The 13,650-nt window shown below is 51.6% G+C and overlaps 1 protein-coding gene across 1 annotated transcript; it reads right to left on the reverse strand.

Moving 5' to 3' along the window:
* Positions 1-6,066: 6,066 nt before the first annotated feature.
* On the reverse strand, positions 6,067-13,037 carry NKAIN1 (sodium/potassium transporting ATPase interacting 1). The gene is made up of 6 exons (XM_010723303.2): positions 12,783-13,037; positions 12,561-12,641; positions 10,750-10,947; positions 10,452-10,512; positions 8,982-9,063; positions 6,067-7,963 (listed from the first exon to the last, which is right to left on the reverse strand). Exons 1-6 carry the CDS (start codon positions 13,020-13,022, stop codon positions 7,954-7,956), a joined length of 672 nt encoding a protein of 223 aa, XP_010721605.1. The 5' UTR covers positions 13,023-13,037; the 3' UTR covers positions 6,067-7,953.
* Positions 13,038-13,650: the final 613 nt, after the last annotated feature.

The raw sequence follows: 13,650 nt of genomic DNA on the forward strand, positions 1-13,650 counted from the left end.
AAAAAAAAACACCGTTTTTTTCTAAACCAAGCCAAAACACTCAGACTTGACCAAAAAGAATTCTGAGCCACACTACTTTTGCAGATGACACCATGTTGGGAGGAAACGTTGATCCACCTGAGGGTCCTTGCAGAGGGACCTGGATAGGGTCGATAGGCTGAGGCCAATTGTATGAAGCCCAACAGGACAAATTCTGGGTCTGGCACTTTGGTCACAACAACCCCATGCAACGATAGCAGAGGCACTTCTCCCAGCTTGCATTGCATCCCCAAACACTTCATCTTCAAGAAACACCTTTCCAAGTTCCTGAAGACATCACTGCACATCCCATCCTGCACACACACACGTGCAGTGTATGTGAGTCAGTGTTTTCCAGGCTGGACCTGTCATCATTAGACCTAGGTGGGAAGTACCACGTCGGTTCTGCGGCATCTTTTCATCAGATAAAGCTTCATTTTCACCAACACTTGTTGCCTACGGGTTTCCATGAGAAGCAGCACAAAGTTTTCAGGAGACAGCAGCCAAGCGACCAAAGCAGCTGGTGAAGTTTTGTGGTTGCTGAAAGCTGGAGGAAGTCCTGGCTGCAGAGCCACCCGGCAACAGTCAAGTCAGAAAGTTTCGTCTTGCCTGAAAAATCACTTTTTCTTGCAAAAAATGCAAGATCCCCTTACATCGGGCACAGCGCCTCATCCCCATTTCTAATCATTAGAGCTCTGAAGCATGCAGCTGATTAAGCTTTCCAGATTGTTTGTTATCATTAACTACATCAACTCTGGATTTTCTTGACAGGCAATTACATGACTAAGCTCTTTGGAAGCTCAGCCTGAATGCAACAAGTCCCGGGGCCTGACTGTGCTTCATGGGGAGCGACTCCCCCTATCACTCTGTGTTTGCCGTTTTTGCCATTTGCATTTCATTGGCTCTCTCTGGGCGCTGAGGATGATTCCACCTCTGGGATGTCTCCAGAGAGGAGGGTGACAACATGCTGCTGCTGACCACCCTCCCTATGGTGCAGCTATCTGCGTTTTGCATTTTGTTTCCCATTCAAGGAAAAAAAAGAAAAAAGAAAAAAGAAAAAAAGGAAAATTTAGCCATTTAGAGCATCATCCCAGCTGCAGATTTGCATGCTCACATTTAGGAAATACCAGAACTAAATTTGCCTGCGCAATCTTAATTCAACCCCCTCGGGCGCGTGCTTTGTGATCCAGCCTTTAATTACAGGTTTGCAGACGAGGTTTTTCCCACGGCGCCTGTGGCCCAGTTAGTGCCCAGGCTGGCTCTGCGGGGGGGGGACACATCCCTGGGACCCCTAAGTCCCCACCTTCAGAGACTGGAGGGAGAGAAAGAGAGCTCTGATGCTCAAAATGCATGCATGCCTCTCTAGCCTTGTGCAACTCGAGCAGCTGAGCCACAATTCAGGGCTCTGGAGGGGCTGGTTGTGAAGCTATGAGGATGGAGCTGGGTGTGTGAGCGTGCAGGGGTCCGGTACCTGTAGGGCTGGGGCAGACAGAGGTTCCCTGATGCACCTCCAAACCCCACTGCAGCCCAAAGTCCTAATCCAAACAGCACTTCAGCTCCAAACCCCAATGCAGTTCTAAACCCCAATGCAGCTCCAAGCTCTACCGCAGCTCTGAACCCCAGTTTACCTAGCAACCCCCCCTATGTCCCCTTACTACCTTCTTGGTGTGTGGGGCCTGGCTGCCTCCTCCCTTTTCTCCTCTTGCACAGACAGGGCCCTTTTGCACCCCTCCATCCATGCATACCTTTGATTTGGGCACCCATACGTGCCTGGGTGCTGGGTGGAGGCTGCTTTTATTCCACCTTTCTGCATGCAGATGGGATCTGAGCAGCCCTTGCCCACCGCCTGCAAGCTTGCAGGTTTGGCACCATCCTCGCCAGCAGAGAAACCTGTGCTCATGGTGAGGAGGGGATGCACCTGGAGATACCAGCTGGGACCTCACCCATGCACAGCCCTTGCCATATGCAGTTGGCCTGCTCACGTTTCCTGGAGGCAATGCTCAGGTATTATGGCTAGAGCAAGGGAAGAAACTCCTTCCATGATTTGGACCTGCAAAGTATGTCTTTGCTGCAGGGCAGCAGGATGGGGGGGTGAGGGTAGCAGGACCATAGGGGTCAGGATGAGCTCCACAGTGTGTATAGAGAAAGCACCAGAGAGTGAAACCACGGGAAGAGCCAGCTCCATGGGATGCAGCCACTCCCCAGCATGGAGCAAGAGATACCGGTGCCAGGAACAACACTGGGAATCCCATGGCAACGGGGCAGGGAGACAAATGGAGGGAATGTCGGAACATGGCTGATACCATGCTGCTTTTGGGTACAAGATGAAGCCTTTCCTGCCTGGCCAGCACCTGCACAGCTCCCACCTTCCCCTGCACCCACTGGGTCTGTGAGTTCCAGTGGTCCACGTACACAAGAGCACCCCATGGAGGATGGGGATTTGGGGTGGCAGCACCTGCACCATGGCAAGAATCTCCCCCAATGCGATGCCAGGAGGGGATGTCCCTTGGGGACACCATGAAGTGCCACCCTAGACCTGAAAAGGAGGAAAAAGGTGACCCAAGCTGTTTTTCCATCAATTTCCACTGAAAACCAGGCTCCAAGGGCTGCTTCTCTGGGCACAAACCCATCACTGCTCCCATCCCACACACCTCACATCCTCGCACAGCCTCAGCTGGCCTGCAATTTCCCTGCTAAAGACTCACCATGTAGTTAGAGAAGTGTGCGAAGGCACTACAGACCCACTTGGCTCCCTGAAAAGAGTCTCTATGTCTTTGTTCAGCCCCGTGAAAGCGGCTTTTTTCCTCCACCACATCTGTGCCTCGCAGCGGTTCTGCGGCTGCAGGAGGGGAGCTGCGTTCCTGCCTGGGGTCAATCGGCCCTTTGTTGCTCCTCGTCCCTTTCTTTGCTGGTGCTGCAATGGAAGAAAACCCATCGCCCTGCTTCCTGCCCTTCCTGTTTACGGCGACGAGGCGTTGCTTTATATGGGCACTGCAGGAGATGCTCGGACTCTGTAATGACATTTGAGCATCGTTGCAAGGGCTGCAAAACTGAGACCCCCAGCCCACCCATGCTGTGGATAGATGTGCAACGCACACATTCTTGGAGTGCCCGGGTGGTTTGGGGCACTGAGAGCATCGATGCTGGGAATGCTGCATGTGTGTGCCAGGATCAGTAATTCACATTGCCCCCACGGTGCTTATTTCAAAGAATTCTTCCTGCTGCTTTGAAATCAAATTACATCTGTAAACCTGTAGGGAGCTGGAGGGAGCGAGGAGCCCTGTGATTGCCAATGGCAGGGGGAAACACAGCAGCCCCCGAGCCAAGCTGGCTCCCTGCGGGCACTGTGAGCATCAGGAGAAGAGACAGAAGACAGCATCCCTCAGCCTATGAGGGAGGCTGCTGAGAGGCACAAGGAATATCCTCAACCTGCAATCCCAACCCGCATCCCTTACCTGCATCCTAACTCAACCCTCCAACCTGCATCCCTTACCTGCATCCTAACACACATCCCAACCTGCACTCCCTACCCACGCCTCAACCCCCATCCCTGACCCCCATTCCTAACCCATTACCCCCACACACCACTCAACCCACTGAGTGATGGAACACGGACCAGCAATGAGTGCTCTTCCTCCACACGCTGCTGCTTTATTTAAAGCAAACAGGGAGCTGTTGATTATTTCTTGCTAAGGTAAAAATATGGTCAATATATATTTCACAAGAGAAGTTATTTGAAACTGCAACACACCCAAATACTGGGTAGGTGTGATGATGTTTGCACCAAAGGTGTTGCAATCCCCAGCCCAGGATGAGTCATGTGGGAATTGCAACATGGTTAACTCATGGGATGTGAATTACAGAGGGCTTATCAGCTCCACTAGGTGTTGGGGGGTCAATTGGTGCTGGTGGGGTTTGTTGGTGGGATTGATGTGGGATCACTCCAGCTTCCAGGGGACTCACAATTGTGATATATGGGAGCTTGTGCTACGGGGAGTCACAGCCCTGTGGGCTCCACAACCTGGGGCATGGCTACGAGTTTTCTTATCACTTTCCCTTTACATGAATTTTTGCAGGTCAGTATTAACCCAGATGGTGTTTTGCTGTCTCTGTATCACTTTGCCTTGGGTGCAGACACACTTCAAATTTCCAGCCCCATGCAAATGCAACTTACTGCCTTCAAAGCCAACTCCAGTCCTTGCTTCCTCCTGAAATGCCCTGCGCATATACCAAGCCCAGAAATGTAGCTTTCCCCCCAGCCAGGATGGTTTGTATGGCTTTAAAGCAGCCTCCTGAGGACTTTCTTTCTTTCTCTGCACTGCAGGGATGTTCTCCGTGCGTGTTCCCATCCCCTCTATCCCCACTGTCCAGGTAGTGGTGGAGTCACCATCCCTGGAGGTGTTCAAGAACTGTGAAGATGTGGCAGTGAGGGATGTGGTCAGTGGGCACGGTGGGATGGGCTGGGGTTGGACGTGATGGTCTTAGATTAGAGGTCTTTTCCAACCTTAATGATTCTGTGATTCTTATCACCCAACAGTCAGTTTCTCCAAAGGCCACTGGATATGTCAGATAAGAGAAAGCGAATGTTGTGACCACAAAAGCTGTGCAATAACCTGGCAAATGCCCCCACTCAGCCCTGATGAGTTTAATTGGAAAACACTTGATTAACTCACGCATTTCTATCATTCAGGCTCTGCTCATCACTGTCACCTTAGATCTGTCACAACTCACAAGCAGGGCACACAAGCAGGACGAAGTATCCCCAGGTTTCCCATCACACCCCATTCTTTGTCCCCTCCCATTTCCTCTTTCTGCAGGCTCAACACATATGTTCACACTTTTCCACCAAACTACCTCACCTTGTTGGCCATCCTTGCTAGGAGAGCTGGTGCCCGAGTACCTGGGGTAGCACAGGTAGGAGAAGCTCTTTGAGAAGCATTACTAACAATAATTTAATTTTTCACGTGTTCATCAGCTTGGATCCCTTGGCTGGAGCCCTCAGTTAATATGAGGATGTGAGGGTGACCGACCAAATGATCCAGGGACACCTGGGGCCATTGGGAACCAGACCATGTCCATGTCACATCCCAACTGGGGGCAGGGCAGGACTAAGGATCACTGCACAGAGTTAACAAATGGCATTGCCCAATTCCTTCTCCCATTTTGTGGGCAAAGGGAGAGAAAAGTCAGATGAAGTCTGAACATGTACAGTTAATGAAATAAAATAGAGCAGTCAAAATGGCTTGGAACCTCATCGTGTGCTTCAAGCACGGACAAAGTGCAAATTTTTACTTCAGTGATGGAGAGGGGGAATATTCTGGCAAAGAGGAAACTGCTCCCAGATCCTGATGGTGACAAGTGTTTGTTAATGCTTCTTATTAACAGTAAGAATTAATTCTTGTTATTAATTCTAAGTTCCTATTATTAACGTAACAAGGATGTGGAGGGAAAAGATGAAGGTGAAAGAAACAAAAGAGATGAAGAAGACAAACTAGATGAAGAAGGGGAAGAAGAATCTTGGAAATATAGATATAGATATTGTAAGAGGAAAGGTTGGAAAAGAGCTCTAAGATCACCCAGCCCAATCACTGGCCCATCCCCACCGTGCTCACTGACCACATCCCTCAGTGCCACATCCCCATGGCTCTGGAACACCTCCAGGTATGGTCCCTTGGCAGCCTGTGCCAATGCATCACCACTCTTATGGAGAAGAAATTGTTCCTAAATCCAGCCCGAAGATCCCATGGAACAACGTAAGGCCATTACCTCTTGTCCTAAAAGAAGGAGGAAGAGGAGAAGATGGAGAAGAAGACAAAGGAGATGAAGGAGGGGAAGAAGGAAAAGAAGAAGGGGAAGAAACTGAAAAAGAGGAAGAATAAGGAGGAGAAGATAACGTTTGGCTCCGTTGCAGAAGGCCAGGCTGTGAGATGGCACAGACACGCTGCCAGTACTGAGTCCTGCAGGTGTTGGCTTTCTGGTGTGAGGCACCAAAAAGAAGGGGAGGGGAACTCAGGAGCGAGCTGGAAGCTTTTTCTTAAAGGGGAAAAAAAAAAAAAAAGTGAAAAACCACAACTTTTTAATTGATTCCACCACACAAAGAATGGAAATACACAAAACCAGAGCAGGCATCGGGTGAAAACTCCTTCCACTTTTATAATTACAGAATAGAAAAGAAATCCTCGGTTCACGTTACAAAGACGGTCTTATAAAAAAACAAGCCAACAGAAAAAAGATCACAGAGCACCGGCGACAGCGGGACCGTGCCCTCTGCCCCTCTGCTGTCCCCCAGGGTCACCAGCACTGGGACGTGGTTCTGGGGACAGGTGGATGGGGTCGATGCTGGAGGCGGCCTCTGCTGCCTGGAAATCACTTTATTTCTCAGAGATGGGGGGAAATGGGCACAGAATTATTGCCTGCAAAGCTCCCGCTCAGGCTGGGGTGAGTTGGTGGTGGTGGTGGAGGGATGTAGCCACCCGAGGATATGGGATTGGGCAGCATTTCCCGTTGGGCTCCATCCTTTGGCACTTGGAGGGAAGGGAAAATCTGCTCTTGGGTTGCTGGAAGAGCCCATCCTGGAGGAGCAGCCCTGGGGAGGCAGACTGGAGCAGCCTCCATTCGTAACCAGAGGTGTCCAGGGAACAGGGACACCTGGGGACAAATCATAGGAGGTCTGGGGCTGACCCCAACTCACCTCCATGCGGCAGGCTGGGAAAAAGGAGAATGAACCCAGAGTACATCGGTGACCCACAACGGCTTCTTGAAGTGAAGTTTGTTTGCAGGTAGTTCCAACACTTTGTATTCCCAACTCTGCATTTTCAATGGATATCATTTGCAAACACACCCCAGGAGCTCACACCTTGCCTCCCACCAAAACCATTCCCGTCTCCCAACTCATCACTCACCATTTTTTTGCTGCCAAAATGAATGCCCCCATTTGGGGCAGTGCCAGAAAGAATGGATTTACCCCCAGAAGCCCAAGGGAGGCAGTGGGCACTGCCAGCCTTCGCTGAAGGCACAACACGGCCTTGGGAGGAGGAGGAAGAGGAAGAAGGTGTGAGGAGTGGGGGTGATGCTCAACAAAAGTGTACTCAGGCACTTCAAATTAAAATAGAATAGAATAAAATAAAAACCAACCTAAAACATTCATTATACTCATTAAAACAGCCTGAAAGGGCTGTGTTGAGAGCAGCGTCAGTATTGCCAAATTGAAGAGTTCCGACGGTGGGGATGGAACCCCAAAATGTGGAGTGGCTGTGGGGTGCTGGTCCTGGGGTGTGGGGACAACAAGCAGCCAAGCTCCAGTCCCCTGGTAAGACAGCGGGGGCTTTTTAGGAACAAAACTCCTTCTTTGTGTCATCCCGACTCCAAATCTAGCACTTTAGGATGTTCTCCAATGATGCCATGGATGTGTGAACCCCACAAGCTGCAGTTATCCCCTGCAGGCCTGAGCGGCTCCAAACAGGCTGGGTTTTGTCCCAAGTTCCCTCTGCGCTTCATTCCGCCCAGCTCACAGGAAGAGGACACGCTGCTCAAATTAAAAACCAGGTCTGAGAAACAGAAGAAAAGTGTCCAGTGACAGAGCCCACATCCCCACCACGTCCCCACGTCCTGCTGCGTCCCCATGTCTTCGCTGCATCCCCACCGTGCTGGCCCATCCTGGGGCTCGAGCACAGCACTGAGAGTTTCCTTGGGTCTTTTGCAGGTGAACTGGGGATGTCCTGGCCATGGTAGCCTTGCGCTGGGAGCCAACCAGATGATGGAGCCCTTGGATGTGACCATGCCCAACTCAGCTTCATTTTTGGGGTGCAAGAGGAGAACGGAGGAGGCGACTTGGTGCTGTCCCCGTCCCCCAGAAGTGGCAATGGCATCGAGTTGGGGACAGGGGGCTCCGAGGGTCCAGTCCCACGCTGGCCAGGGTGGATTCAGGGCACGGAGTTACCCAGACCTGAGGAGTGAAAGGAAGATCTGAAATCAGGGCTGTCCCTGTGTGTCCCCGTCTGTCCCCTCTGATGTAGAGTGAGGGGGCAAGGAACAATGGCCACAAGCACCCATCCGTGGGGACAGGCACCTGCTGGGGTGCCCATCACCCTCGTTTCACGACCAAAAATAAGACAAAGCAGCAGGGACAGACTGGGCCACGTTTCTCCAGGGTGGCATGAGGTCCCCCATTGAGGCTGCCCCTGTCCCCAGCCACCTGTGGGACACTGAGGGCTCAGAACCCACAGTGGGATCACAGGGATGTGGGGACGAGGGGAAACGGTGCCACGCTGGGTGGGCCGTGGTGTGAGACGTGCACATCCTCCTTCTTCCTCTGGGTGGAAGCCCTCCCACACGCCCGGCTTTAATCCAATTACAGCTAATTGGGAACTGCCAGAGAAGCTTCAGTTTCACAGGCTGTGGGCAGGATGGATTCATCTTCAAATTAACCCTTTATCCCCAATTTCTCCCACCCAGCCACTGCAATGGGAACCCTGCTGAGCTCTATTTGCCCCACAGAGGCAAACCTGAGCAATCACCACTGTTGCAGGGACCACACAGGGGACACCTTGCTCCCAGATGATGGGCTGCAGGGGAACAGGAGCCGTGCAGATTCCCAGTTTGGTGGGTACCACTATTATTCTGGATGCATTTGTTTCCCCACGATCTCCTCTTTGCATATATAATTGCACGGCGTGCCCTTGAATTTGCATACAAGTCTTAAAATATAATTAATTGTTGGCAACCAGCAAAGCCCAAATGAGGCTAATCCCTTTAGATTTTGCAGCCTTATCTCATTTGAGCATTTATCTAGTTAAGCTTAATGGGCAGGGAGAGGAGAGAAGCCACCGGCACTTATCAGCCACGGCTCAGTGTGACAGAACCACCCAAAAACTCCTCTCCACTGGGGCCGAGCAGCCACACAGCCCCAAATTCTTTGGGTTCAGGCCCTATGGGGCTCCCACGGCATCCCCGGGTGGACTCACGTGTACAGTGGCTGTAGCTGTAGATGCGACGTCTTCTGCGGCGCCTGGTAACCATAGGAGTCAAACCCACCGATGAAGTCAACTGGGGAGAGAGGAGAGCAGCAGGGTGAGCAAGGAGGGCACAAGGAGCTGCCTCTCAACCCCCCCTTGAAGCAGACTTAATATTCAGCCAGCTCTCCATTTTGACAGCATCCGTCCATTTCCAAATCTAATAAGATATTCCATTAAAAAGATGCATTCGAATCTTGGCTACAGCAGCATTAATATTAAAAGTGTATTGAATGCCTGAATTTGTTTGAGTGTCGCACAACCACCTGGAATGCAAACACGCTTCAAAGACAGCGCGGGCAGATGAACCCTTCACCAGATCCCCGTCTCCATAAGCAAGTTATTACAACAGGCAGTGTCCAATTTCACACGGAGATTTTTCCTTTCCGCTACAGTGGATACAGAGGCGGCGGTGGGGAGAACACGCCCTGAGGATGCTGAGACCATTCCTAGGGGTGTCATCTGGTCTTAGGGATGCTGAGGTCGGTTTTAGGGATGCTGAGACTGATCCGGGAGATCCTGAGTCTGCTCCCAGGGATGCTGAGAGTGGCCCCAGGGATGCTAAAATTGGACCTAGGGATTCTGACAATGGTCCCCAGGGGTGCTAAAACCAGACCTAGGGACTTTGAGAGTGATCCCAGGGATGCTAAAATTGGTCACAGAACTACTAAAACCAGACTTAGGGATGCTGAGCCTGGTCTGGGATCCCACAGCTACCCTGGGCTGTCCCCAGTGCTGTGCTGGGATCCAGAACCACCAAGGGACCATGCTTCCATTGTCAACCCAGATGCATTCTTCCTAAGACAAGGGGGATACTGAGTGCTTCTCGGTGCCTTTGCGGGGTTGGAAGCTGCAGCACTTCACTACCTCTGCTCGGCTGCTTGGGCTGCCAGCTGGCATGAATTAATTAATGGCAGATGAGCATTTAATGTGGCTGGATGGCTGCAGCCATAACTGCCTGTTTAATTGCTGTTGGGGTACTTAGAGCTTCTGTATGGGTGGGTGCAGTGATTATTGTCAGAGTGAAAAGCGCAATGTAGATTGCAGAAAAATTAGCCTGCATCTTCACTTAATTTTTCCCTTCTGCCCCTGTTCAGGGAGCATTGTGGATGGGGGGAGGCTCCATCCAATGACGAGTGAAACCCCATTGGGTGACACTGCTCCCATTTCACACCCCAAGGCTGTGACTGCTGCCACTCTGCAGCACCTACGGGGTGTGCTACAGGGACTGCTGGTGGCATGGGGTGGCACATCACATCCCAAAGCTGCACAGCTGCCTCTTTGGGGAGGGAAAAATGGGGCCAAATCCCAAAGAAGTCATTTCTTCTCCTACCCTAGCCCAGAGCTGCCCTTGCCCTATGTTATCTGGGATGGATTTGCAGCACTGCAGCTTGCCCTGTGACTAACAGCAAAGGCACTCACAGCTGTCTTCTTCCTCCAGAAACACTTTGCTGACATAGCAGGCGTAGACGAAGCCAAAGAGCTGCAAAATAAAAGCGGGAAGGGAGAGGCTGTTATGGGAGCAAGCAGCACCATGAGGAGAGCAATGATGAGGATGGGATGAAGCCACGTTTTGGGGAAGCAAGCATGCACGGGGACCTCATACGCACTCTGTTTTCTCCTCTCTTCCCAAAGCCAATGCTACCCGTGGCCCACCAACACAACCCATGCACTGAGATATGTCATGTCAAGGCAATGGGACACCCCAGCGGTCCCTTACCGCCAGGAAGATCTGTGCAGCACTGCTGAGCACCTCGATGTATTGGTAGTCCAGCAGGCAGCCGCTGACTGTGATGACGTGGTGATCCTCGAGCGCCAGCCGGGAGTTGAGCACCGGCGTCACCAGGCAGCCCGGCCCGTTCTCCATCCACCACGAGCGGTGCAGGGAGGTATTGAAGGTCATGATGAAGTCTCGGTCCTGCGGGAGGGGAGCAGAAGCACCGACCTTGGATCCGGGGATCCCATCCACGCTCAAAAAGAGGTAGACAAAAATGGTTTTTCCCATCCCAAGGATGCTCCTCAAGCACCATCCCTGCTGCAGAGCCACGCCGACGCTGCGCTTCTCCCACCAGCACCAAGGACACTGGAGGATGTGTTAACGAAGAGTACCCAATTAACCACTCATCTCTACAGCCCATGACATCCCCAGGGTTCGCTGGGGCGAGGGACGCACATCCCAGCAGCGGGCATGCACAGTGCTGGGCTGAAATGTAATTCAAACAGGAGCACGAGTCTTGGGCTCATTGAGGCTTTGAGCTCCTAAAGCCAAACAATGGGGGTTCGCTTCTATGCAGATGTCTCCACCACACTTCATGACAACACTCTTTTCATGTAAGAGCTATAATATAACAAATCAGGTTTGGGCTGAGAGCCCTATGCAGTAGGGTATCTCCAGACCTGTTCATCCTTGTGTATCCCTGGAGCTCAGAGTCTCCAGGATATCCTTCAGTCCTTTTTCCTGGGGCAGACACAGACCCCAGAAAACCCCTAGAGATCCCCGGAAAAGTGAGAACTCACAGCACAGTGCAAGCAGACAGATGAAGACCTTTCTCTGCTTGATCTCCTCATTGCATTCAGAAATTGTGTTGCCCAGTTTACGCCATCCATAAAGCCAGACAGTGCTAAGTGCCAGCAGGTGATTAATGAGTGCCCTGAAATTCCCACCTCATCAGCCTCATTAATTTGGAGCTCCTGAAACTCTGCCTCCGCCACACCACTGTGTTACTTTTCCTTTTCCTACTCATTGCTGTCCCCAGTGCCATCCATCAGTCTGTTCCATGTGAACTTACATGCCAGGAAGAGATGGGGATGGATAAAATGAAAGAAAAGAAATGAGATGGGGAACAATGAGATGAAAGGGAAGGGATGGGATGGAAGAGATGGAAGGAGTGGGAAGGGTGGAATGGGATAGGATGGAACAGAACGCACAGGATGAGGAGGGATGGGATGAAAGAGAGGGAAGAAATGGGAGGGATGGAATAGGATGGAATAGAAGGCATGAGGTGAGGAGGGAAGGGATGAAAGCAAAGGGATGGGATGGGGAAGGAAGGAATTAAAGGGATGTGATGGGGAGGAATGGAATTGGATGAAAAGAATGGATTGGAAGGGTTGGGATGGGGCAGAAAAAAAATGAAAGGGGAGAGATGAAAGGGATGGAGAGGGATAGAAGGGATGGGATGAAAGTGTTGGGTGGAACGAATTGAAAGTTTTGAGTGGGTGGGGGGGAAGGGAAAAAGATGGAAGAGAGATTGGGATAGAAGAGAAAGGATGGGATGGAAGAGAAGGGAAGGATGGAATGGGATTGAAGGGAGAAAGATGGGGTGGAAGAGATGGAACTGGATGAGAGGAATGGAATGGAAAGTTGTGATGAAAGGGATAGGATGGAACAGAAGAGATGAAAAGTGAGGGATGGAGAGGGAGGGAAGGGAAGGGAAGGGAAGGGAAGGGAAGGGAAGGGAAGGGAAAGTGGAGGAAAGTGAGAGGAAGGCAAGAAGGCAAGGAGGCAGCAGTGCCTGGCTGTGCTATGGTTACCTGCGACAAGTGCCCGACCTCCAGGTAGAAGCAGATGATGAAGGCGTTCCAGCCGACCCACAGCACCAGCCACACCGCGTACTGTCAGAGAGAGCGAGCCGATCAGTGCTGCGCCCACCACGAGCATCCTGCTGCCAGCCCACTTCCCAGCACCCAGCAACGTAATAGCGGGGATCTGGGACATCTGGCACTGCACAGTGACCGTGGCCCAGCAGTACCTACCATGATGAGGTATTTGGATCTGTACTGGATGGTCCCGAAGATGCCCAGGATGACAGCCATGATGTGTAAAAAATTGGCCAGGATGGGCGCCCACTGATAGCCCAGGAAATCAAAGATCTGCCGCTCCAGTGCTGCGATCTGGGAAAGAACAAAGGAAGGGACAGCATGGGAGTCAGTCACCACGGCAGTTCTGTGGACAGTAAAGGCAAAGAGTATCGCGAAATTAATGAGAAATCCCATGGACAATTAGTTACAATAGACTGAAATGTCTGCATGATTCATCGGCCAGCGATGGGTGAATACATCACAAGCGTGGAGTTACTCCTGCCCAACAATGGAGGAAGGGCAGCACAGAGCAGCACATATCCCCTGTGTGCCTCAGTTTCCCCTCTGAGAATCACCCCTTGGGTCTGAGCTCTGTGCAGAGCCCTCCTTTTAGGGCATGGGATCCCCTGGCTGTGGCTGACTGCTGGCAGGAGGGCAGTGGGCTCGTGCTGGGTCTGTTGGGCCGACTTCCCCATCCATAAAGCATCGTTCACATTACTGCTTGTTGAGTTGGTTTAGCGAGAGCTCTAATTAATGGAAATTTCAGCCAGCAGAGCAAAGCCCTCCCATCTCCATCACACGCGACACAGAGTGAGCATGGAGCCCGCGCAGCCCCTCGGGCCAGGCTGTTTGCATTAAGCCTTAATTCACTCCCGCGCTATTTAAACTCTCTAAGGAAACAGCCTTTGGAAATACTTACAACTGGGCTGTAAATCTTTTAAATCGAGGAATGTAAATAATAAATGATACAAGGAGCGTGGCGCTCAGGGTTTTATAGCCATCCATTGATCTGGTGGCTGATGACAGAGCTGTTGAGCAGGAC

Source organism: Meleagris gallopavo, chromosome 25 (genome assembly GCF_000146605.3).
Source record: "Meleagris gallopavo isolate NT-WF06-2002-E0010 breed Aviagen turkey brand Nicholas breeding stock chromosome 25, Turkey_5.1, whole genome shotgun sequence".
In the NCBI taxonomy this organism is placed as follows: domain Eukaryota; kingdom Metazoa; phylum Chordata; class Aves; order Galliformes; family Phasianidae; genus Meleagris; species Meleagris gallopavo.

What these genes read in the sequence shown, in the direction of transcription:
- NKAIN1 (XM_010723303.2), bottom strand. Translation starts at nt 13,022, where the DNA reads ATGGGATTTCTCATTAATTTCGCGATACTCTTTGCCTTTACTGTCCAC. An exon ending in GATCCAAATACCTCATCATG is followed by an intron (nt 12,642 to 12,782) that starts GTAGGTACTGCT and finishes TCTCTCTGACAG; the next exon opens with TACGCGGTGTGGCTGGTGCT. An exon ending in CTGCACAGATCTTCCTGGCG is followed by an intron (nt 10,513 to 10,749) that starts GTAAGGGACCGC and finishes TTTATTTTGCAG; the next exon opens with CTCTTTGGCTTCGTCTACGC.